The sequence below is a fragment of the Chiloscyllium plagiosum genome, unplaced genomic scaffold (genome assembly GCF_037043375.1).
Source record: "Chiloscyllium plagiosum isolate Xiang-an unplaced genomic scaffold, Cpla_swu_hap1 HiC_scaffold_1, whole genome shotgun sequence".
NCBI classification, from domain to species: Eukaryota; Metazoa; Chordata; class Chondrichthyes; order Orectolobiformes; family Hemiscylliidae; genus Chiloscyllium; species Chiloscyllium plagiosum.
In genome coordinates this window covers 47016206-47039363 of record NW_028270139.1, presented here as the reverse complement: position 1 = coordinate 47039363, position 23158 = coordinate 47016206, and the positions used below count along the sequence as shown (strand labels likewise).

The following is a 23158-nucleotide window of genomic DNA, read 5'->3' as shown; positions in this document are numbered from 1 at the left end:
AGGAAAATACAAAACATCACCGGTTATTAATTTTTGAAAATGCTGCCTCCATTAAATATTTTTCACATTTATGTTCCATAAAAAACTTTGTTGATTCTTAAACAAATTTATTGAGGAGCATCCTGAATATCGGTCTTTCAGTATTAGAGTAGGTTACAAAATCAACATATAAAAAGGTATTTTGAAACAAATGTTTTGGGGTGCTCATTTTTTTAGCTACATAATAATGGTTATTACTTTTGACAGAATGTGAGAGACCTGGATTTCTTTCACAAAAAAATCACTTGTCTAATTTTAAAACTTGTATAATGTTGAAGCAGAGTACTTAAGCTGCATGCAAAATTTAAACCAAAGGAAGTGAAACAGAATTGGGAATAACCATAGTTTTGTTTATAACACATGTACATTGTGATGAAGGGCAATTTACCTAAGAGGAGTAAGACTACTTCAGGATTAAATGGAGGTTTTTTTATGTGAGGTTATTAGATGTATTCTATTTCCAATCATCTTTTGTCTCTAAAACCTGATCTTCAAGCAGATGCATTATTTAAAAGATATGACCCATTTTTATTGTAAATTAGAAAGATCCACTGAAGAAAATTGAGGTGATCATATTTGGAGCACAATTGTTCCTTTTACTTAGATGTACCCATTATGTAAACTGCACAAGTATTTCCAGGAACTACATATGAGGACACAAACACTGGTACATCTCTCTGCTTCCCTGTCCCCAGTATTTGTATCTCTCTCTCTATTTACAGAAACTGAGGTAGTCTTTATTCCTCCTTTACTTATATAATTGTGAATGTATTCCAGATGCTTACTTTCAGTAATTACCTCAGTCTATTGGTTTTCTTTCTTGATGTGAATATGCATGAGGCAAAAATTTAGATAAATGGAACTTATTTCCAAACTCAAACTGCATCCATGAAATAGATATAAGTGTGGGCATGACAGCATAGTTATTATTTTAGGATTAGTAATCCAGAGACCTGGATTAAGGATACTAGAGTCATGAATTCAAATCTTAAAATGACACCTGGGAATTTGGATTAATTAAATTGAAAGTATCTATATTCAAAAGTGTCAATAATTGTGCTATGAAACTAATGCAGGAGTTATGTAAAATACACATATGATTCACTAATGTTCTTCAGGTAAGAAAATCTACTGCCCTTACCTGAGTTAGCCTATTTGGAACTCTTAACTTCTCTGTGCTATCATATCCATATCTGTATATTTTTCATCACTAAGGGAAATCTTTAAAATGTTCTAATGGTAATATTCATAATTTCAGTTTGAGGCAAGGGAATTTAATGTTTTACAGAAATTGAGTTATCCTAAGCACCATTGATGTACTAATGGCCTGGCTTTGCAAGTTTCTCAGTTTCATCCTAAGGACAATTAATAATAAATACTAGCCTTATCAATAAAGCCTGTGCCCCACCAATGAATTAAAAATATCTCTCAAATCAATGTTTTTAAAAAACATCCAACATGTATTTATGTGATAGGTACTTGTGTACAGTGTTCAACACTAGTTGAACATTTTAGTTGTATCTATGCAATTCAGCTTTCTGCCGAAGCATGAATTACATTTGCTGCATTTTCCCACATCATTAATCACTAAAACATTGTGTGAAGCAATGTTTGTATCATGTTGGTTTCTCAGTCCTTCCTTGGCTACTGTGTTGATATGGCATTCCATATCCTAAAGGTGAAAAATATTTATATTCTGGTTGTCCACATTTGGTGCCAAATGAAGACAATTTGGATGTGAAATCCTCAGATTCTGATATTCCCCCCTCATTTGTACTTGGCAAAATGTAATTTTCAATTCAGATGTATTCATATTTTCACACAGAATTTTGTGCATCCAATTTGAAGTACAGAAATGACATGGTTTGTGGCTTTAACTATCTTGTCCATCAAAATTTGGAAAAGAGAAGTCCATTTAATTTTGGAATTCTAAGTGCTTTCAGATGATAAGTGGTTAAGATGCACATGAACTGACCTTTAATTCCCATTTGCTGTAAATTGGGAATTCATTTACCTATCTTGGAAATTGTAAAACATTTATGCATTTTTATTAGGTTCATGATCCAATTTTTCTGACTATAAATAGAACGTGATTAAAGTAAATGTTAAATGGGACACATGTTGGATGAAAAAAGAGATGGACTAGAGGCAGACAGTTGAAGAAAAAGTAATGAAGGCTTTCACTATGAGTTTGGAAAGACTGTTGGGATGATTGATGTGGGAAAGTGTAGCATGGACTATCTTGAAAACAAATTATATTTAATACTGCTTGGAGATCTTATGGGCTGCAATGCAATGCCTGGCAGTGTGGTGGAGGCAGGTACAATTGAAACATTTAGGAGGGTGTTAGATGGTTATTTAAATGGCAGTGTTTGCTGACACCAGAACTTTGGTGTAAATGTGCATATCAGCACACATCTGCACACTTTCAAGTACTGTATGTCATTGCATCATAGGCAAAAATCCACATTTTGTACATATACACAGGAAAAGGATAGGCTTGAAATAGAGATCAAATAGAGTCCAAGGGGAAAGGATTGACAGGGGTGAGATGGGGAAAACAAACCAGTGAGGAGAAGGTGGAGGAGGAGAATGGAAGGAAGAGGATTTGGAGGAAAAACCAACTATGCGGAGGAGAAAATGTGCCTTGTCTGATCTCTCTCCCCTGGCCACCTGATTCCTTTGTGCCCACACCCAATCTTTTCCTCCCGACCCAATCTCTTTCCCCTGGCACCCTATCTCTCCTCACCACTCGATCTATATAGACCACCCAATTTTTGAAGATAAAAATTGTTTGGAATTTTACAAAAATATAATTTTAAATATAACCAAAATCTGAAAGTGTTTCCAAATCAAAAGATCTGCAGATGTGCTTCTAAAGATGAAAACACACGTATGGACACTTTTCACTAAACCTCATTTACTAGTGCATGCGTAAGGATCTCTCGAAGGCATACTGTACATGCTGATTGGTTGCAACCTGTTTGAATAGAAACAATGGGTAGGTGTTTGGAAAAAAGGCCAGAGAATGGCATTAATTGGTAATGCTTCCTTCAGTCCATAACACTTCTATGATTCTATGAATTTTTAATGGATTGTGGAAAAAAATGTTTGAGGTTTTGTGCAAATACTTGAAGTAGTTTCTTTAAAAGAGGTCATTGAAAGTTCACTGTTAGACGTTAAAGTTTTTTTTAAGTAAGACTTCTTGGAAATCATGTGATTGGTGAAGCTGCTTGCTTTGTTGTAGACCCCACTGGGGCAGGGGTTTGAAAGTGGCTTGAAGAGATTCTTGTTTTATTTATTTCATTTGCAGGAAAACCTGTTGAGAACAAGCAGTATCAAAGGAAAGCTTGCTACTAGCAAGCTGCACAGCTGATCTTTCCTATTTCTGAAAACAAAGCCCTGTACACCAGTTCAGAGTGAAAATCTTTTGTTCTTTTGAATTGGTGATTGAAAAACATTGTATTTCTCGATTAAGTTGTTTGTGCGAGACACCATATGTGATTAATCACATGTGCCAGAACATCAGACTGACAAACTCTGTATCATCTGCTCTTTACCATTGATTCCTCAAGAATAACCAATTGTCCTAAGTGTTTTTTTTCCTTCAGACAGGCAATCATTGCAACAATATATTTTTTCCTCCTTTTCTTGAAGAATAGTTGTGTGTGAGTGCAATGATGCACTCCTCCAGCCTCAATCTGAAGATTTTTTTCATAAAACTAAATTGTACAGATTTAATTAAGCTTGTTTGACTATAACTGATGTCACCTGTGTTTACCTTGTGAAACGATGTTGAACTAATCAGAAAATTGTTTCAGTAGTTTTTGAATGATCATAGTCTTGACCTTTATTGAAGTCTCTAAAGCACCAAAGGAGGTAATATTAAACCAACTTCTTCTGAACGAAGACAAAATTTGAATCATGAAAATGAAAAACTGAAAAGTAAACCACCAGTTAAACAGGAGATGGACCATTCAGTTCTTTACTGTTTTGGGAATTACAAAACATGGGAGAGAATGTAGATCCAGAGAATGTAAAACCTAAACAGGATGGATCTGTTCATCACCCTGTCGGCCTGTTAAACGATCAATATCCTGAAGAAGCAGCAGAGAATGCAAATCACAGTAACCCTGCAGCTATTTGTATGGTATGTTAATTGGCTGGAGAAAGGACCTCTCCTCCTCAGTCAGGCAAAAGTCCTACCTCAGAGATCTACTAGCTAATTTGGTAACTTCTCATAATGGCGCAGTCTCAGCAGCAGTAGTTGCTGGACCAGAGCTACAATCAATCCACAAGGTCTTTGTCTCAAAGTCCACAACCAGATAGGTCTGTTGAGGGTCTCATAAAGGTGAGGCTCAAAGAAGGTGGAAGGTTGGGGAGTGAGACTTTGTATTGGAAAGGATCTCCCAGGAAAAGTGAGGAAACCTTGGATGAGGTGGGACCCAATCTAGAAGGGAGCTCCTGCTGGCACAGTGGCACAGTTGTTAGCACTTCCGCCAGGGAGCCTGGTTTCATTCCAGCTTTTGGAGTTTGCACATTTTTCCATAGTCCAAAGATGCACAGGTTAAGTAGATTGACCATGCTAAATTGCCCTTTGCTGTCTAGAGATGTGCAGGCTATGTGGATTAGCTGTGGTAAATGTGGGTTTACGGGGATAGGGTGGAGGGGTTGGACTGGGTAAGGTACTCTGAAATGGGCTAAGTGGCTTCTATCTGCAGTGTAGGGATTCCATGATTCTATGATTGAGGGAGGTACCCTCCCTTCTTCCCCAGGATCCTGGCACAGTGACATGTCAGGCCTCCTCCTAACCTTTGAGGTCCTCATCCTAGACCCTTGGAAGCAGACACATTAAGGGCCAAGAATTTAGAACTTAATCCTGCTGAATGAAGACTAGTTCAGAAGTTTGGATTAATTTGTATTCAATGTATATAAATATGGCTCGTCTATCACCCTACGAGCTGGTAACTGGCCTGCCAATCCTTCCACAACTTAACACTATTTTATGAAAAAATGTGAAGATTTTAGAACAAAAATATAGTTTATCTTTTTATATGTTATTTTGAAACGACATTTTTTGGATGTTTTATCTTAAAGATTATCACTTCTGAATTACATGGTATTATTTGATTTTACTGTATAATGGCATGTGCTAAAACAATTTTCCATTATTATTGAATAACTTATTAATCCAATCTAAAATATTAAGCAATCTTACTTGAAAACTAACATTCATTTATATAGCAACTTTCTATAGCCAGTCAAATCATTTTGAAGTGCATTAATGATCATATAAGGAAGCACAGCAACATGCTGCAGTCAGCCAAGAAATAAATAGGAAGGTCTGCATTTTACAGTGCATTTCACAACCTTAGGACTTCCTTGTAGACAGTGACTTATCTTGGGGTATATTTACATGGATACTGATACTCTCTTGATGTACTGCTGAATTTGCTTTAGAACTCATTGTTGTATGATTATTATGCATATATGGCACCACAAATCACCCTGACTTTATGCTGGCACAAAAAGTTTTCATTAAAACCTCTGTGGAAATCAGAAATGCGAATCCATGCTGATTTTACTCCAGACTCTCTAGCCCAGTAAATTAGTTGCCTGAAATCAGCTAACTTCCATCCTACAATTTAGCATATTTTGAAGGGAAGGGGATGTCATCCCCGTATATACCTATCAGTTTATTGTTAAACACTTCTCTCCCTCCTCTTATTATTGCACTCCAATCATTATATCATTAGTGTTGTTGAGCTGAATTTCTTCACTTCTGCCATCAGTGCTGTCACTAAATTTTTTAGTTCCAATTTCTACTCTCCTAAGTACAATTGGTATTTTTAAAGTCTCAAGCTTGAAGGCCAGAGAATTGAGTACACAATATAAAATTCTTGTTATGGATCACTTAACCCTGAAATTCATATATGAGCAAGAATTTTTATCAAATTAAACATTGGAAAGCTGAAAACAGCTGGTGACAACTACAATGGCTTCCAACCTGGATATGAAGAAAATGTTAACTGTTTGAGTGGTGCTTGGCTTTGTTTTAGAGTTTTGCTATGGGTTGACCTAGAGTCCCTCTGTTCAGGATATGTCATGAGTGAGGTTATGCAATTGCCTTCACTCAAGAGGTATTCCATAAGCTCAGTTGGACTGACAAGAGTGTCCACATCCATCAGAACACCCTGCATCTCATATGTTCCACTTCCTGCATTTTCCAATGATCGTTCTAGTGCCTTTTGAGGTCCAGTTGAGCTTCAACTAGGAGGCACTTTTGCATAGTTACACTATTAATTTCAAATCCTAAATAGTTCCTCAATATCTCATTAAGAGTTGAACCAAAGTCACATTTATCTGCCAATTGTCCTAACCTAGTCAAAAATCCTGATATGGATTCCCCTCGTTACTGAGTTGCTGAGTAAAACTAATAGTGCCTCAGAATTAGATGAGGATTGGAGTCATGATATTTCTTAACTAAATCTGTCAACTCTGAAGATTTTAATATCTGGTGACTCAGGGGAAGTTAGTCTCCTAATAACCGAGAAGGCTGCAGGTCTACACGCGAACAGGAGAATTTATCATTGCTTTTCATTTACCCTGATATCATTTGCCTGGAAAAAAATAATGTGTTCTTTCCATATACTGGGCCCAGTCTTCGGCAGGATCAAACGAGTCAAGCTTCCCAAATAATGGCATGTTGCCAGAAATACTGACCCCAACACAAAGATTGTTATGAGCGAATTTCTTCAGGAGGGTGTTTTACTCTCATTGTCACTGAAATGACTCCACAGAGGCTGGTATCCTGTCACTAAGTCATCCATTATTTACATGTGGAGAGTCCTTGACACAGTTTCAGCTCCTTCAGAATCAGCTGTGACTGAAGAGGATATTTGACATTGCTGTTGTTATCTGTTAGCCAGGGTTCCCTGTTTGGACCAGGTTAACAGCCCCAATCAGGAAACTCGTATTCCATGAGGTCTCACCTGGCTGATCTCATTTCAATCACTGTATTAAAATCAGTCATTTTTCATTATACCAGACCAGCTATTGTTTTCACTTGGAGTCACACATTTACAATGTCTCCCATGTTTATAACCAGGATCTTGAATAATGTATGTTGAAATAACTTGTCTGATTTGCCAAGTGAATGTCTGTAAGTATATGAGAAATGAATAGCAAGCATCTACAGTCTTTAACAACTTTAAATTCATGGAAAATGTTCTCTTAAAAATGATTTCTGTAGAATTGCACTCTGATGCAGTGTTTTCTCATGTAGATATTGGGAGTATACTTGGTGGTAAGGTAAAGGCACGCTTTGGAAAAGATATAATCCCTGCACTTGAGGATTCCTACGATTTGGCCAGAGGTATGTTGTGTACAAGTTGTTGAAGCATTCTAACCAATTGTAATTTTTTTGAATGATTTACAAAATGTTTTCGCAGGAAAACATGAAACAATCGCTAACTTGTGTATTTTTTGTACCTTTCACCCACTTCTGAGATGGGTAACATGCAATGTAGAATAAGAAATTGGGAACGAGGATGATGCACAGAAGAGTACAATCAGGAGCTTAATTGTTAAAGCAATTGAAGTAAAATAAGAGCAATAAGACCCAAAATATATAGGAAATTATATTTACTATCCCAATAGCAGTACTACTGCAAGGTACATAACTCTAGGAAGGGGTGAAGCTAACTTAATAATTCAAGTTTGAACATGAATAAAAGGAAAATAGTTCTGTTTCAAGCAAGTTCATTTGTAGTTTCAGTGATAGTCTCCATGGAAAGGAACATTCATATTTCTATTTTGGTTAATTAAACACAGAATAATATTGTCTAGAATATGTGATTTATCTGTTGAAGAAATGAAAATGTATTCACCAAATTGAACCACCAAAGCCTTGTTGGCTTGGGAGGGCAAGCAGTCAAAAAACATTTAAGATAAATGGTTTGACCTTTGTTTTATTTCTTCAAAATGAAGTTACCACTCTGTATTTTCTTTTAAAATAAGGTGCAGAGTGTTGAAATTTATCTGACCATTGACTTCCAATGGTCAGAGAACAAGAATTGAAAAAATATCCTGTTTGTGAACACAAACTTGTGTTGAAAACTTAGCAAAGTTTCTGTAATGAAGCTGTTACAATGACCTGTCCATATCTGTGATCTACGTTTCCTCATTCATTTACATTTTTTCATCTTCTAAAGGCAGTGATATATGGTGCAGCAGTATTGTTCCATAAGTAACATGAACCTTGTACAGCAAGTTGCCATTTGTTTCATAGATGATGTGTACTGCTGGCCTATTAAAACATGCAGGAGGAGAGGAGAACAATACAACTGATTTCAAATCATTTCTTCTGTTTTGATTGTGTTATTATCACAGATCAATACCTGTATTCCATCAAAATGTATAGAGGTGTTGAATTAGACATGACTTGCTGAGATGCTGGTCCTGATAATAATTTTGTTTAATTTTAAAATATTTCAAATGGAAATAATCTGAAGATAGGTCTTGAAGATGGGGCTATTTCCTTTAGCTACTTGCTCCATTGAGGGATTGTTCTGTGGAGCAAATGTGTTAATACGCTATTGTAGAAACAAATGGCCTTTATAGTTTGTGTGGATGGATACCTTGTGTTTTGTCATTGTCAGAAGGCACCACGTACTTGATCTGCCAAATCCTACCAGTCCATTCCATATTTTACAGGACATGTTTAGTTTTTTGTTTTTATCCACTGTGCAGACAATCAAATAGATATTGCAAAGAGTGGCCACTGTTGGAATTGTCAACTGATTTAATTTTACCCTTGATATTATTTTGGCTGAGCCCAGTTAACTCTGTAAATGTGCAAAATCAAATCTGGGATTTCACTGATGTATATGGCTGTTTCTAAGGATGTGTCTTTCTATAATTTGTTTGTGCAATGTAATATTGTTTGGTTGACTCAATGTGAATTATAGTATTTGTTGTAATGCTTGATGGTACAGAACATAAATATTGCTAAATGAGACATGACTTTGAATCTTTTCATTCTTGCACTCATGAGGACAGAAAGTCAAGAAGAAAACAACTTTAGAATAGAAGCAACAACTTTTTAGGATGAGAACAGATTGCTAACTAATTAGATCATGCTTATCATGAAGATGAAGCAGGAATGGTTAACTGTCTTTGATAACTGATTTAATTCAAAACCAGACAGTTTGTTTCTGGTATGGACAGTCAAAGAGTGATTTGTTTGATATGGTTTGTCAGTCATTAGGAAATATGGCCTACATACCTGGCACTACACTGGCATTGAAATTCATGTCACACATTTCTCTTTAATGTGGTAGGCAGAACATATTTTTAGCTTTACCGCAGTATCTCGTTAGTGCAGAATTCCACCTGTTTGTTAACTGCAAAGTAGTAGTATAAGACAGCTCACTTCGGCTCAGATTTTCTCTTCCGAGCTAATCTAGAGACCTAGATCCATTGGAATGCTGAGTGGCTGTTTGATATGTGCATGGATAAGTACTCCATTGCTTTAGCTATGGGTATGCTGCATCCATGGAAGGTGAAGGGATGAAGGATCTTGACCTCATTCCAGCTTCCCCTTTGAAGGTGGCAGGATGGTGCTAGAAGACAACCACAGTGGGGAGGACTGAAAGACCCCACCAGCAGGGCACCCAGATGTACCTTGCACTTCCACTTCACCCCTGCCTGTGACCCCCAATGCCTCCAGAATCTACATCTAAGGAAGGTGATCCTACATATGTGCAGGACACTCTCAGCAGTTCAGGGGCCTCTAGTTAAATGTTGTTTTGGGATGCCCGCCTAAGTTTTCAAATTTAACAAAATATACCATGAGGTCCTTCCACCCCATTGCTAAAACCTGGCCTGCACAAGAAGAGCAAGGAAGGAAAGAAAATAGAACCATTCTTGGGGAATGTCAGCAACAAGGGTTTTCAATCATTGCCTAAAGTGTGAACTTGGTAAATATATGTTCACTTCAACTGTTTTAACAAATGCCATAGTCATTTTGTCTAATAGGCTCACATTAGATGGAGTGATTTTGTTTTTCGTCTGTGGGATGTGGGCTTGGCATGCATTTATTTCCCCTAGGTACCACTGAGGATCAGAAGGATGTTGGTGTGCATTTCTACCTGCTTCTTAAGGTAGCAGGATAGGTAGATAAAGTGATTCAGAATGCATAAGAGGTACTTACCTTTATTAGCCAAGGCATAGACTTTAAGATGAGGGAGGTTATGCTGGAATTGCATAGAAAATTGGGTAGACCACAGCAAGAGCAGTTTTGGAATCCACATTGTAGGAGGGATATGATTGAGGTGCAGAGAAGATTTACCAGAATATTGCCTGGGCTGGAGAGTTGAAAAGAGACTAGACAGACTGGAGTTGGTTTCCTTGGAACAGAGGAAACAGAGCATGAACATGATTGAGATTTATAAAATTATGAGGGCCATAGGCAGGATAAACAGGAAGAAACTTTTGGTAGTTTTGAGGGGATGTGAGGAAATATTTTTCACTTATTGGTGGTAACACACAATTTACTGCCTGTAAGGGTGGTAGAAACAGAAATCCCAGTAATATTTAAGAAGCATTTAGATGTTTGTGTGCCTTGACATCACATACAAGGTATGGGCCAAGTTTTCTTTTCATTTTTGAGATGTGGGTATCGCTGGCTAACCAGCATTTATTCCCCAGCCCTCCTTGTCCTTGAGAAGGTGGGTAGTGAGTTGCCTCTTGAACCGTTACAGTCCCCCTGCTGTGGTTTGGTTCACAATGCTGTTAGGGAAGGAATTCTAGCGATAGTTAAGGAATGGCGATATATTTCTAAGTCAGGATGGTGAGTGGCTTGGAGGGGAACTTGAAGGTACTGATGTTCCCATATATCATTGAGCTTTGTCATTGAGTCATAGATAGAGTCATAGGGATGTACAGTGTGGAAACAGACCCTTCGGTCCAACCCGTTCATGCCAACCAGATATCCCAACCCAATCTAGTCCCACCTGCCAGCACCTGGCCCATATCCCTCCAAACCCTTCCTATTCATATACCCATCCAAAAGACTCTTGTCCTTCTAGATGGAAGTGGTTGTGGGTTTGGAAGGAGCTGTTGGAGGATCTTTGGTGAATTTCTGCAGTGAATCTTGTAGCTCGTACCCACTGCTGCTACTGAGTATTGGTGGTGGAGGAAGTAGATGCCTGTCGATATAAGGTAAAAACTCCTCTCACTTAACTCTCCACCCTTCAGGCTCTCTGCCTGTATTCCTGATGAAGGGCTTTTGCCCGAAACGTCGATTTTACTGCTCCTCGGATGCTGCCTGAATTGCTGTGCTCTTCCAACACCTCTAATCCAGAGCCTGTGGATATAATACCAATCAAGCTACCTGCTTTCTCCTGGATGCTGTTAAGCATCTTGAATATTGTTGGAGCTGCAGTCATTCAGGCAAATTGGTAGTATTCCTTTACACTCCTGACTTGTGCCTTGTGGATGGTGGACAGACTTTGAGGAGATATGTTACTCGCCACAGTATGCCTAGCCTCTGACCGGCTCTCATAGCCACTGTGTTTATGTGGTGAGTCTAGCTGAGTTTCTGGACAATGATAACCCCTAGAATGTTGACAGAGGTGCATTCAGAGATGGTAGCATCATTGAATGTGAAGGTGTTGTGGTTAGGTTGTCTCTTATTGGTGATTGTCATAGCCTAACATTCACGTAGCACACATATTACTTGCCACTTGTCAGCAATGGATATTGTCCAGATCTCTTGTTGCATTTGCACCTGGACTGCTTCAGTACCTGAAGAGTCGCGAATATTACTGAACATTATGCAGTCAGCCTTGTTTCCAGGGAGTGGAGTCAAAGGGAGGAGCACACAATGTGGTGAGTATAAAAACTAACCTTGGGGATTTGTGACCTTTTTTCCAGGGAGTGAAGTCAGAAGGAGGAGCACACACACGAACTGAAAAAACGATGTCACAGGAGAGTTGTGACCTGAGAGGAAATCTGTCCTAAATTTGAAAAAAAAAACTGCTAAACTAATTAATAAATAATTAACTAGGGATTAACTAATTAATTGACTAAGTAGACGTAGCTGCATGATGTGGGAGCTGGCAGATCCCATTGTGAGCTGCAGTGACCACATCTGCAGCAAGTGTTGGTTGCTGGAGGAACGTCAGCTCAGAATTGATTAGCTGGAATATGAGCTTTGGACACAGCAGCACACCCAGGAGGGGAAGTGTAACCTGGACATTTTGTTTCAGGTAGCGGTCACATCTGGTAGATTAAGTACTTCAAATTCGGTCAGTGGTCAGGGGCAGCAGCGTGTGACTGCAAGTGAGACAGGTCAAGGAGTCCTGTACTTAGGAGCAGATGAGCTTCAGTTCTTGACTTTGTCCAACAGGTATGAGGCACTTGCTCCCTGTGTGGATAGAAACAGAGCCGGAGGGAGAATGAGCCAGTTGACCATGGCACCGTGGTACAGGAGGCTATTCAAGAGGGGGGAGCAGTAGTTGTAGGGGATTCTACAATTAAGGAAATAAGTAGCATTCTTTGTAAGCAGGATTGAGAGGCCTGCATGGTATGTTGCCTGCCCAGTGCCAGGGTGAGGTATCTCTGTGATCGGATTGAAAGGATTTTGGAAAGGGAGGGGGAGGATCCAGTTGTTGTGATCCTCGTCAAGACAAACAACATAGGCAAGACGAGGAGAGAGAACCTGTTTGGGGATTATCAGGAACTAGCAAATAAATGAAAGAACAGTTCCTCAAGGGTTGGCAAAGGGACATGAGAATAAGGGAAGTAAACATGTGACTAAAAGTGTGGTACGGGAAAGATGGGTTCTATTTCATGGGCACTGGCATCAGTGTTGAAACAGGAGGGGTCTGTATCATTGGGATGGTCTCCACCTTAACTGAGCTGGTGCCAATGTTCTACCAAAAAGGATAAATAGGGTGGTCAACAGGACTTTAACCTAGGAAGTGAGGCGAGAAGGGAAGGGTAAAACTCCAAGAAGTATAATGGCCATTGGGAAATAAAGCAACAGGTTTAAATCCGTGGGGGTGGATTCAACCGCAAGGAGAAGTATGAAAAACATGAAAAGAAAGGAGAATTCAGGAAAGGTTATTAAATCTCCAGAACACAACATAGCACAGTGTTTGGGAAAAGTTTGAAATGAAAACTTCAAGGGATGACAATGAGAAGAGGGAAGGTAAATACAGAACTGAAGGCGTTTTTCTGAATGCGTGCAATATGAAATAAGGTAAATGAGCTTGTGGTGCAGATGGAAATTGGCAGGTATGATGTGGGCATCATCTAGCTGCAAGGGCAGCAGGACTGGGAGCTAAATATCCAAGTATATACATCCTATTCAAAAAGGCAGGCAGATGGGCAGAGGGGGTGTGGTAGCCTTATCAGTAAGAAATGAAATGAAATCAATAGCAAGAAACAACATAGGGTCAGATGATGGACGGCATGGTGGCTCAGTGGTTAGCACTGCTGCCTTGCAGCGCCAGGGACCTGAGTTCGATTCCAGCCTCTGTCAACTGTCTGCATGGAGTTTGCACATATTCCCCGTGTCTGCGTGGGGTTCCTTCGAGTGCTCTGGTTTCCTCCACCAGTCCAAATTTGTGCAGGTCAGGTGAATTGGCCATGCTAAATTGCCATTGTGATAGGTGCATTAATCAGAGGGAAATGGGTCTGGGTGGGTTTCTCTTTGGAGGGTTGGTGTGGACTTGTTGGGCCTAAGGGCCTGTTTCCACTCTCTAGGGAATCTAATCTAATGTAGAATCTGTGTAGGTAGAGTTGAGGAACCGCAATTTATGTAAAGGCCTCCAAACAATAGTCAGGATGTGAGGCATAAGATACACCAAGAGTTAGAAAAGGCATGTAAGAAAAGCAAGGTTACAATGATCATGGGGGATTTCAATATGCAGATGGACTGGGAAGGTCAGGTTGGTCGTGGATTGCAAAAAAAGGAATTTGTGGAATGTCTACGAGGTGGCTTTTTAGAGTAGCTTGTCGTGGAGCCCACTGGGGAATGAGTGTGGTGCCAGAAAAGCACAGCAGGTCAGGCAGCATCCAAGGAGCAGTAGAGTCAACCTTTTGGGCAAAAGCCCTTCTTGTCTAAAACGTTGATTCTCCTGCTCCTCGGATGCTGCCTGACCAGCTGTGCTTTTCTGGCACCACACTCTCGAATCTAATCTCCAGCATCTGCAGTCCTCGCGTTCGCCCACTAGGGAAAGAGCAATTCTGGATTTAGTGACGTACAATGAGGCAGACTTGACAAGGGAGCTTAAGGTGAAAGAACCCTGAGGAGGCAGTGACCATCATATGATAGAATTTACTCTGCAATTTGAGAAGGAGAAGCTGGAATCAGATGTAACGGTATCACTGTTGAATATCAGCAGCCATAGAGGCATGAGAGAGAGGTTGGGTAGAATTGACTGGGAGTTGAGGTGAGCAGGAAAGACAGTGGAACAGCAAAGACAGGAATTTCTGGAAGCAATTTAGGAGATGCCGCAAAAATTCATCCTGAGGAGAAGGAAGCATACTAAAGGGAGGACAAGGCAACAACAGCTGACAAGGGAAGTCAGGCATAAAAGCAAAAGAGAAAGTATATAATGCGGCGATGCAAAATGTGATGTCAGAGGATTGGGAAGCCTACAAAGACCAACAGAGGATAATGAGAAAAGAAATAAGGAGCGCGAAGATTAAACACGAGAGTAAGCTAGCCAGTAATTAAAAGGAAATTGCAAGAGTTTCCTTAGATATATAAAGGGCAAAAGAGAGGCAAATGTGGACATTGAGGTGCTGGAAAATTATACTGGAGAAGTAGTAATAGGGAACAAAGAAATGGTGGAGGAACGGAACAAGTACTTTATGTCAGTCTTCAGGGTGGAAGACACAAGTAACATTCCAAAAATTCAAGAGAGGTTGGGTTCAGAGATGAGTATGATGGCCATCATCAAGGAGAGGGTACAAGAAAAACTGAATGGCCTGAAGGTTGGAAAATCACCTGATTCAAATGGACTCAACTCCAGAGTTCTGAAGGAAGTAGCTGAAGAGATAGTGGAAACGTTATTAGTGATCTTTTAAGAATCACTGGATTTATGAAGGTCCCAGAAATCTGGAAAATTGCTAATGTAACCCCCCTGTTTAAGAAGGGAGTAAGGCAAAAGAAACTACAGGCTGATTAGCCTGACCTTGGCCATTGGTAAGATTTTGGAGTCTATTGTGAAGGATAAGATTTCTGAATACTTGGAAGTACATGGTAAAGTAGGTCAAAGTCAGCATGGTTTCATCAAGCAGAGGTCATACCTGCCAGATCTATTAGAATTCTTTGAGGAGGTAACAAATAGGTTAGACTAAGGAGAGCTAATGGATGTTACCTACTTGGACTTCGAGAAAGCATTTGAAAAGGTGCCAATAGGAGGCTGCTGAGTAATATTAGAGCCCATGGTGTTAGAGGCAAGGTAGTAGCATGGATAAAAGCTTGGCTGTCTGGCAGGAAGCAGAGAGTAGGGATAAAATGATCCTTCTCAGGATGTTAGCTTGTGACTAGTGGTGTTATGCAAGGATCAGTGTTGGGACAACAACTTTTCACTTTGTACATTACGATCTAGGTGAAGGAACTGAGGGCATTCTGGCTAAGTTTTGCAGATGGTATAATGATAGGTGGAGGGACACGTAGTATTGAGGAGGCAGGAAGGCTGTAGAAGAATTTGGACAGGTTAGGAGAGTGGGCAAGGAAGTGGCAGATGGAATACAACATGAGAAAGTGTGAGGCTGTGCACTTTGGTTGGAAGAATAGAGGTATAGACTATTTTCAAAGTGGGAGAAAATTCAGAAATCTGAAGTGCAAAGGGAATTTGGAGACCTCATCCTGGGTTCTCTTAAGGTAAACTTGCAGGTTGAGTCAGTAGTTGGGAAGGTAATTAGAGTATTGGCATTTATTTTGAGAGGACTACAATATTGAAAGGAGAGATGCTTTATAAGGTTCTGGTCAGGCCACATTTGGAATATTGTGAGCAATTTTGGGTACGATCCCTCAAGAAGGATATCCTGGCCTTGGAGTGGGTCCAGAGGAGGTTCACGAGATTGTTCCCTAGAATGAAAGGCTTAACATATGAGGAATCCTCCATTACGTTGCTCTTCTAAATGTTTGTGCTAAAATGATTCTTAAGACAAAGACATACGAGTCACATCAGGATATTAACTCCCTCATCAGTTAAGGGAAGACAGTACATGGTAATCAGCAGGAGTTTCTTTGCCCATGTTTAACCTGAAGCCATGAGATCCCTTAACTAGCCTGTGAGACAGCTCTCCTAATTTTGGCACTAGCCCCCAGATGTTTGGAAGGAGGACTTAGCAAGATCGACAGGGCTAATTCTGCCGTTGTTTCTGGTGCCCTATGTCAATGCTGTGCTATCCTTCTGGTTTAATTTCTTTGAGATTTAAGTCAGGTTGATACAAACGAATGCTGGGAACAGTGAAACTAAAGAGAGGGTGTAGGGGAGGAACCATGACCTGGGATGTCACATGCACTTTATAGACATTTGGAGGAGTTTCTGATGGTTCCATACATTTCAAGAAGAAAATGTTTGTCCTAGTTCACAAAATTATACTACAACATTTAGGGCTGTGAAATGATCAGTGGCCAACTTGCATGTTATATTTCTAGCATTGTGCAATACGCTGCGTAAAATCAATGCATAAATTGCAAGCTGTTATATTTTAAGTGCTCATGTACAGGATATTCAGGCATAGCAAGGGACAGAGAAATCTCGTAACATTCTGAGGCATTGAATGGATACTGATGTAGAAACTCTCAGAAGGAGCATCTCATGTGACAGCATGGCGGTCCTGCAGCATTGTATCACCCTGACTGAAGTCTCAAAGAAATTAAACAGGACGGTTTGCCCGGCATTGACCTAGGGCATCAGAAACGATGACAGAAATAGCCCTGTCGATCCTGCAAAGTCCTCCTTCCAACATCTGGGGCCTAGTGCCAAAATTGGGAGAGCTGCCTGACAGGCTAGTTAAGGAACAACCTGACATAGTTGTACTCACGGAATCATACGCTATAGGCACTGTCCCACATATCACTATTACCATCCCTGGAAATGAACGGTCCCACCGACTGGACAGACTCAGGAGAGGTGACAGCACAGCAGTATACAGTCAGGAGGGAGTTGTCCTGACAGTCCTCAACCTTGACTCTGGATCCCATGGAGTCTCATGGCTTCAGGTTAAACATGGGCAAAGAAACTCCTGCTGATTACCATGTACTGTCTTCCCTTAACTGATAAGGGAGTTAACATCCTGATGTGACTCTTCTGTCTTTGGCACTAGAATCATTTTAGCACAAACATTTAGAAGAGCAACATAATGGAGGATTCCTCATATGTTAAGCCTTTCATTCCAGGGATCAATCTCATGAACCTCATAGCCAAGAGCACTGGGAAATCAGAAGAATTGGGAAGATGACAGAAACAAACCGAGGATAACAAAGAGAGAAATAAGGAAGGAGAGGATCGGATATGAAGGTAGGCTAGCCAGTAATATTAGAAATGATAGTAAAAGTTTCTTTCAATACATAAGAAACAAACGAGAGGCAAAAGTTGTAATTGGGCCGCTCCAAGTTGATGCAGGAAAGCTAGTGATGGGAGATAAGGAAATAGCTGAAAAATTTAATAAGTACTTTATGTCAGTCTTCACAGTGGAAGATATGAGTAATATCCCAACAATTAAGGAGAGTCAGGGGGCAGAGTTGAGTATGGTAAACATTACAAAAGAGAAAGTGCTAGGAAAGCTAAAAGGTCAAAAAATTGATAAATCTCCTGGCCCCGATAGGCTACATCCTAGAGTTCTGAGAGAGTTGGCTGAGGAAATAGCGGAGGCGTTGGTTGTGATCTTTCAAAAATCACTGGAGTCAGGGAAAGTCCAAGATGATTGAAAAATCGCTGTTGTGACCCCCTTGTTCAAGAAAGGATCAAGACAAAAGATGGAAAATTATAGGCCGATTAGCCTAACTTCGGATGTAGGTAAAATTCTAGAATCCATCGCTAAGGATGAGATTTCTAAATTCATGCAAGTGCAGGGTCCGATTACAACAAGTCATTATGGATTTAGTAAGGGGAGGTCGCGCCTGACAAACCTGTTAGAATTCTTTGAAGAGGTAACAAGTAGGTTAGATAAAGAAAGCCCAGTGGATGCAAAAAGACCTTTGATAAGGTGCCTCATGAGAGGCTGCTGAGTAAGGTGAGGGCCCATGGGTGTTCGAGGTGAGCTACTGGCATGTATTGAGGATTGGCTGTCTGACAGAAGGCAGAGAGTTGGGATAAAAAGTTCTTTCTCGGAATGGCAGCTCGTGACAAGTGGTGTCCTGTGTAGGGTTCAGTGTTGGGGCCACAGCTGAAGGGACTAGGGGCATTCTGGTAAAGTTCGCCAATGATCCAAAGTTAGGCGGACAGATGGGCAGTACTGAGGAGGTGGGGATGCTGCAGAAAGATTTAGACAGTTTAGGAGAGTAGTCCAGGAAATTCAACATGCACTTTGGAAAAAAGAATACAGGCATGGACTATTTTCTAAACGGTGAGAAAATTCATAATGCCAAAGTACAAAGGGATCTGGGAGTGCTAGTCCAGGATTCTCTAAAGGCTGACTTGCAGGTTGAGTCTGTGGTTAAGAAAGCAAAGGTAATGTTGTCATTTATCTCAAGAGGATTGGAATATAAAAGCAGCCATGTCCTTCTGAGACTTTATAAAGCTCTAGTTAGGCCCCATTTAGAATACTATGTCCAATTTTGGGCTCCATGCCTCAGGAAAGACATACTGGCACTGGAGCATGTCCAGTGGAGATTCACACAGATGCTCCCTGGAATGGTAGGCCTAACATACGATGAACAGGTGAGGATCTTGGGATTATATTCATTAGAGTTTAGAAGGTTGAGGGGAGATCTATTAGAAATTACTAGATAATGCATGGCTTAGAAAGGGTGGACATTGGGAATTTGGTTCCGTTAGGCAGGGAGACTGGGCACAACCTTAGAATTAGAGGGGGTCAATTTAGAACGGAAATGAGGAGATATTTCTTTAGCCAGTGTGGTGTGCCTGTGAAATTCATTGCCATGGAGCGCAGTGGAGGTCAGGACGTTAAATGTTTTCAAGGCAGAGTTTTGAGTAACTAATCCCTGATTCTGCGAATAATTAATATTAGATATCAGGTTTGTGGCTTAAACAAAAAACGTAATAATTTATTAATAGTACAGTAACTTTCACAGAGCAAACCTAAACAACAAAGTAATCTCTGGAAAAGCTCAACAAGTTAGACAGCAGAGTTAACATTCTGAAGAAGGTTCACGGGACCCAAAATATTAACTCTGCTTTCTCTCCACACATGCTGCCAGATCTGCTGAGTTTTTCCAGTTATTTCTGATTTCCACAGTACTTTGTTTTTTTGTTTAACAAAGTAATCTAATTGATGTCTATAATTAAAACCCAATAACCTTTGTTTTCATAAAAGACAAACAAACAAGTATAATTAACGATAAATAAAAGAAAATAACAAAATTGGCCAGATTACCTAAGCAGTTTTCACAATGTGTTGTTCCAAAGGTATATACGATAGCTTTTTAGATGATTTTCTGAAGATGTTGATCAGGGTCACCTTATCAGTTCACTCTGAGGGAGTTTCAGCAATATATAACACTTTGTTTCTGTTCTCTGAACTTCTAGTGACTGGTAATGGAAGGTTAGGCAGAAAACTTTCAAATCTTCATGGTTCAATCTATAGGCAGCCTCCTTCTCTCAGAAACAATTCAGTTGAAAGACTTTGGCCTTTCCCTCTGTTTGTGTTGCTGGAAAAGCGCAGCAGGTCAGGCATCATCCAAGGAGCAGGAGAATCGACGTTTCGGGCATGAGCCCTTCTTCGGGCTCATGTCCGAAACATCGATTCTGCTGCTCCTTGGATGCTGCCTGACCTGTTGCACTTTTCCAGCAACACATATTCAGCTCTGATCTCTAGCATCTGCAGTCCTCACTTTCTTCTTTCCCTCTGTTTGACCATCACCTTCTCTCCAGACTTGCTGGCATGAGTTCTTAGCTACTCACCTCGTTAATGACCAGATGTCTGCCATTTATTAGACATACTGCTTTTCCCAGTGTTGAAGCGTCTATGGCATCCTTTTGATCAAGAATCTTAAATTAACTTTCATACTTGCCTTCACAAACAAACAACAGCTTGTTTATTCTTTTTCTGGTTTTTAATACAAGCTGCTGTTCACAGTCCAAAGATCATCTTCTGCTCAGAGTTCTGAGTTCAGAGCTCCAAACTAAAATTGATAAAAGAATAAAATAAATATAATATAAAATCAGTGAGATTTATAACATTGGACCTGCTCAGTTTTTATTGTTGAGTTTTTGAAGCATTGAGTTTCTTAACTGGGGAAAACTTCATTGGGAATGTGAAGTTAATAGGACAGTTTGTTGCAAATGCAAATAAGATGCAAATGCAAGCACATAGGCTAAGCTTTTCCCCACATGGTCTCACAATTTTAAGAAGGGAAGACTTAAATATATATATATAAACAAGTAATGCTGACTGTGCTTAACATTACTCTGGAAATCAACTGTAAATTAATCGGGTTTCTGGTGTTGCGCATGCTAGAAGCTGCAATTAATTACACACAGGACCCTGTTCTTTGCAGGTCAAACGAATATGTCAAGGCCTTGGAGATTTTGTATAGAGTAAATGACCAATTATACATAATTAATTTTCCTGTTTTGATTGCAATCAGTTGATAATGACAACTAATAGTATATACTGCATATCCATGACAATCATTGTCCAATTGACCAATGCCCTCTTCTCATGCTGTACAAACTGTTGCTTCCTTTCTAGAGTCATTTTCCCCGGGTGTTTCAGCCCTGATGAGTGCAAAATGAAAAACTTATTCTTCATGCCTCTATTTAACACTGTTGAAATATTTAGAGTGCAAAGGCTGGAAAATCTAAGGCATTCAAAAACTCTTAGGTGAAGCCTAATCCCGCTTCTAGTCTACTTTCTGTTGTCATTTTTCTTTGCTTCATTTTGTTTTCCCTTTGCCTTAAAGTCACAGTGGACAGGGCTATCAAAGGTAACAAGAACTTCAAATGTGTGAAGTTTTGTGCACTTGTGTGTTTTTGGTCATCTGTTACTTTCTGTTGTTGGTTTGAATCTGTAAGTAATTGTTGTAGTTGACTTTGCTGTGAATTTTACCCCTTGACTAGAAATAGATTTAAATCTTTTGCTTGAATATTCTTTGTTTACACTAAATCCATACAGTAATTGAGACTTCATGTTTAATGTTTAAAAGAAATGCTTTCTGATGCTAAAATTGTTGTTCTTGGTTGTAGCAGCTCTTTGACCATTCAAAAATGGTCCACCAAATGTCTAAAAATAATGAGAATTCTCGATAAGCCAATTACAAGCAGATGAAATTCAAGTAAAATGAACAGAATTGTGTTCAGTTTTTTATTGTAATTGAAAAATGTATAAGAGATGCTTGAGAGAAATAGTCTGGAAATTCACTCCTGAAACATTGAAGTTTTGTGTTTTATTTCATACCAACGAATGTTATTGTCCAGGTACTTTTCATTTTAAAAATATGCAGGTAGTGAGTAATTTAGAGCTGAGAATCAGTTTATTTTCCTTGGATTGGTACAGTGAACGATTTCTACAGCTTCTGACAAAACCACACAATGCATGTCACTGTTACTCAAAATTGTTATGAAAATGCTTAATTGTTTTTTAATTAATTGCAGATTACTTAATTTGGAATAAATCTTGTGTCCTGAAAAGTGGATTCTTTTGTGTTTAAAAAAATCTTAAATTCTTCTAAAAGTCTTTGAGGAATGCAGCTTTCAATGGACAAAAGATTTCCTCCACAATAAAATCTGAATAAATCCTGAAATACCAAAGACAATTGTCCTGCCTTTGAAGCCAGGTCTCAATAAAGTGGCATTTCTTCAAATGATGCCATTCTCCCTTCTCCTCATTCTCCAACATTTTGCTCTTATTAAGATACTGCGACAATCATTTACCCCGTTATAGCAGATGTCCTGAAATTTCTGATAGTTCAATATTCAAAAGACTGCAAACATCGTTTATAGCCTCCATCACAAATGTTGTACCCTCACCACTGATTACATCACCTTTCCTGGTAACAGTTTCAAGTTGTTTCCAACTCGATATCCTCATTAATTCTGAGCTGAACTACAGATATTATTTCATCTCCATGAAAAGGACTGTGTACTTTCACCTAGTTCACCAACTCTGCCTTTGTCACAGTGAATTGTCTCTGCAGCCCTTTGTGCTTTTGTTGCTTCCACACTCAACTACCCCAGTGTGCTCCTGGGTGGCCTCCCATATGCTGACACAAATTTAAAGTTTTCTAAAGGTCTAGTGCTTGTATCCTAATTTGCAGCAAATTCCATTTACTGACTTTGATTTTAAAACTCTTAACTCTTTCAAATACCTTCATGGCCTCACGATGACTTATCTCCAACCCTTATATTCCCTATAACCCACCCATTATTCTTCATTCCTCTACCTGTTGACTTTTGTGCATTCCTCACTTCCTTCACCCATCTATGCTTTCAGCTGCCCAGGTACTCCTTGGAATGCCATCCCTAAACCACTGCATTTTAACATCTCACCTTTCATTTAATGTGTTCTGAAAATTCCATTTTCATGAAGTTCTGTTCTAATGTCTCTTCATTTGGCTTGGAGTCAATTTTTGGTTGATGACACGCCTGTGAATTACTTAGTTTCTTTTTAAATATTACACAAACCTAAGCTGCTAGGTGTGCTGACTACAATCAGCTTTTTGAATGTTTCCAGTAAAACACTCCATCACATCACATGTAGTAAATGTGGATTTTGTATCAAAACTAATCACTTTCCCTAATTTTCATATCTTTCACACTGTACCAAATGAATGTGCACTTTACAAGAAGTAAAAGAAAGTCAAGATACTAATAGCAGAGAAACACTAGGCTTACCCAATGAGCAGTAAGCTGTTACTGATATTTAAATATTTTATTTTTATTTTTCCCTCAGAATGTGATGCAAA

General features: G+C 39.4%; 1 protein-coding gene across 12 annotated transcripts in view; it reads left to right on the top strand.

The window, feature by feature from the left end:
• Positions 1-23158, top strand: part of LOC122551995 (prominin-1-A-like) — a 286450-nt gene that overhangs the window by 131332 nt on the left and 131960 nt on the right. For 7 of the 12 annotated variants that reach the window (XM_087986625.1, XM_087986630.1, XM_087986657.1 and 4 more), the window contains 2 exons: positions 7325-7414; positions 21158-21181. In XM_087986625.1, coding sequence (XP_087842751.1) covers positions 7325-7414; positions 21158-21181 — 114 coding nt within the window. The remainder of the gene's footprint in view (positions 1-7324; positions 7415-21157; positions 21182-23158) is intronic. The other 5 variants (XM_087986686.1, XM_087986694.1, XM_087986667.1 and 2 more) reach the window with 1 other exon arrangement.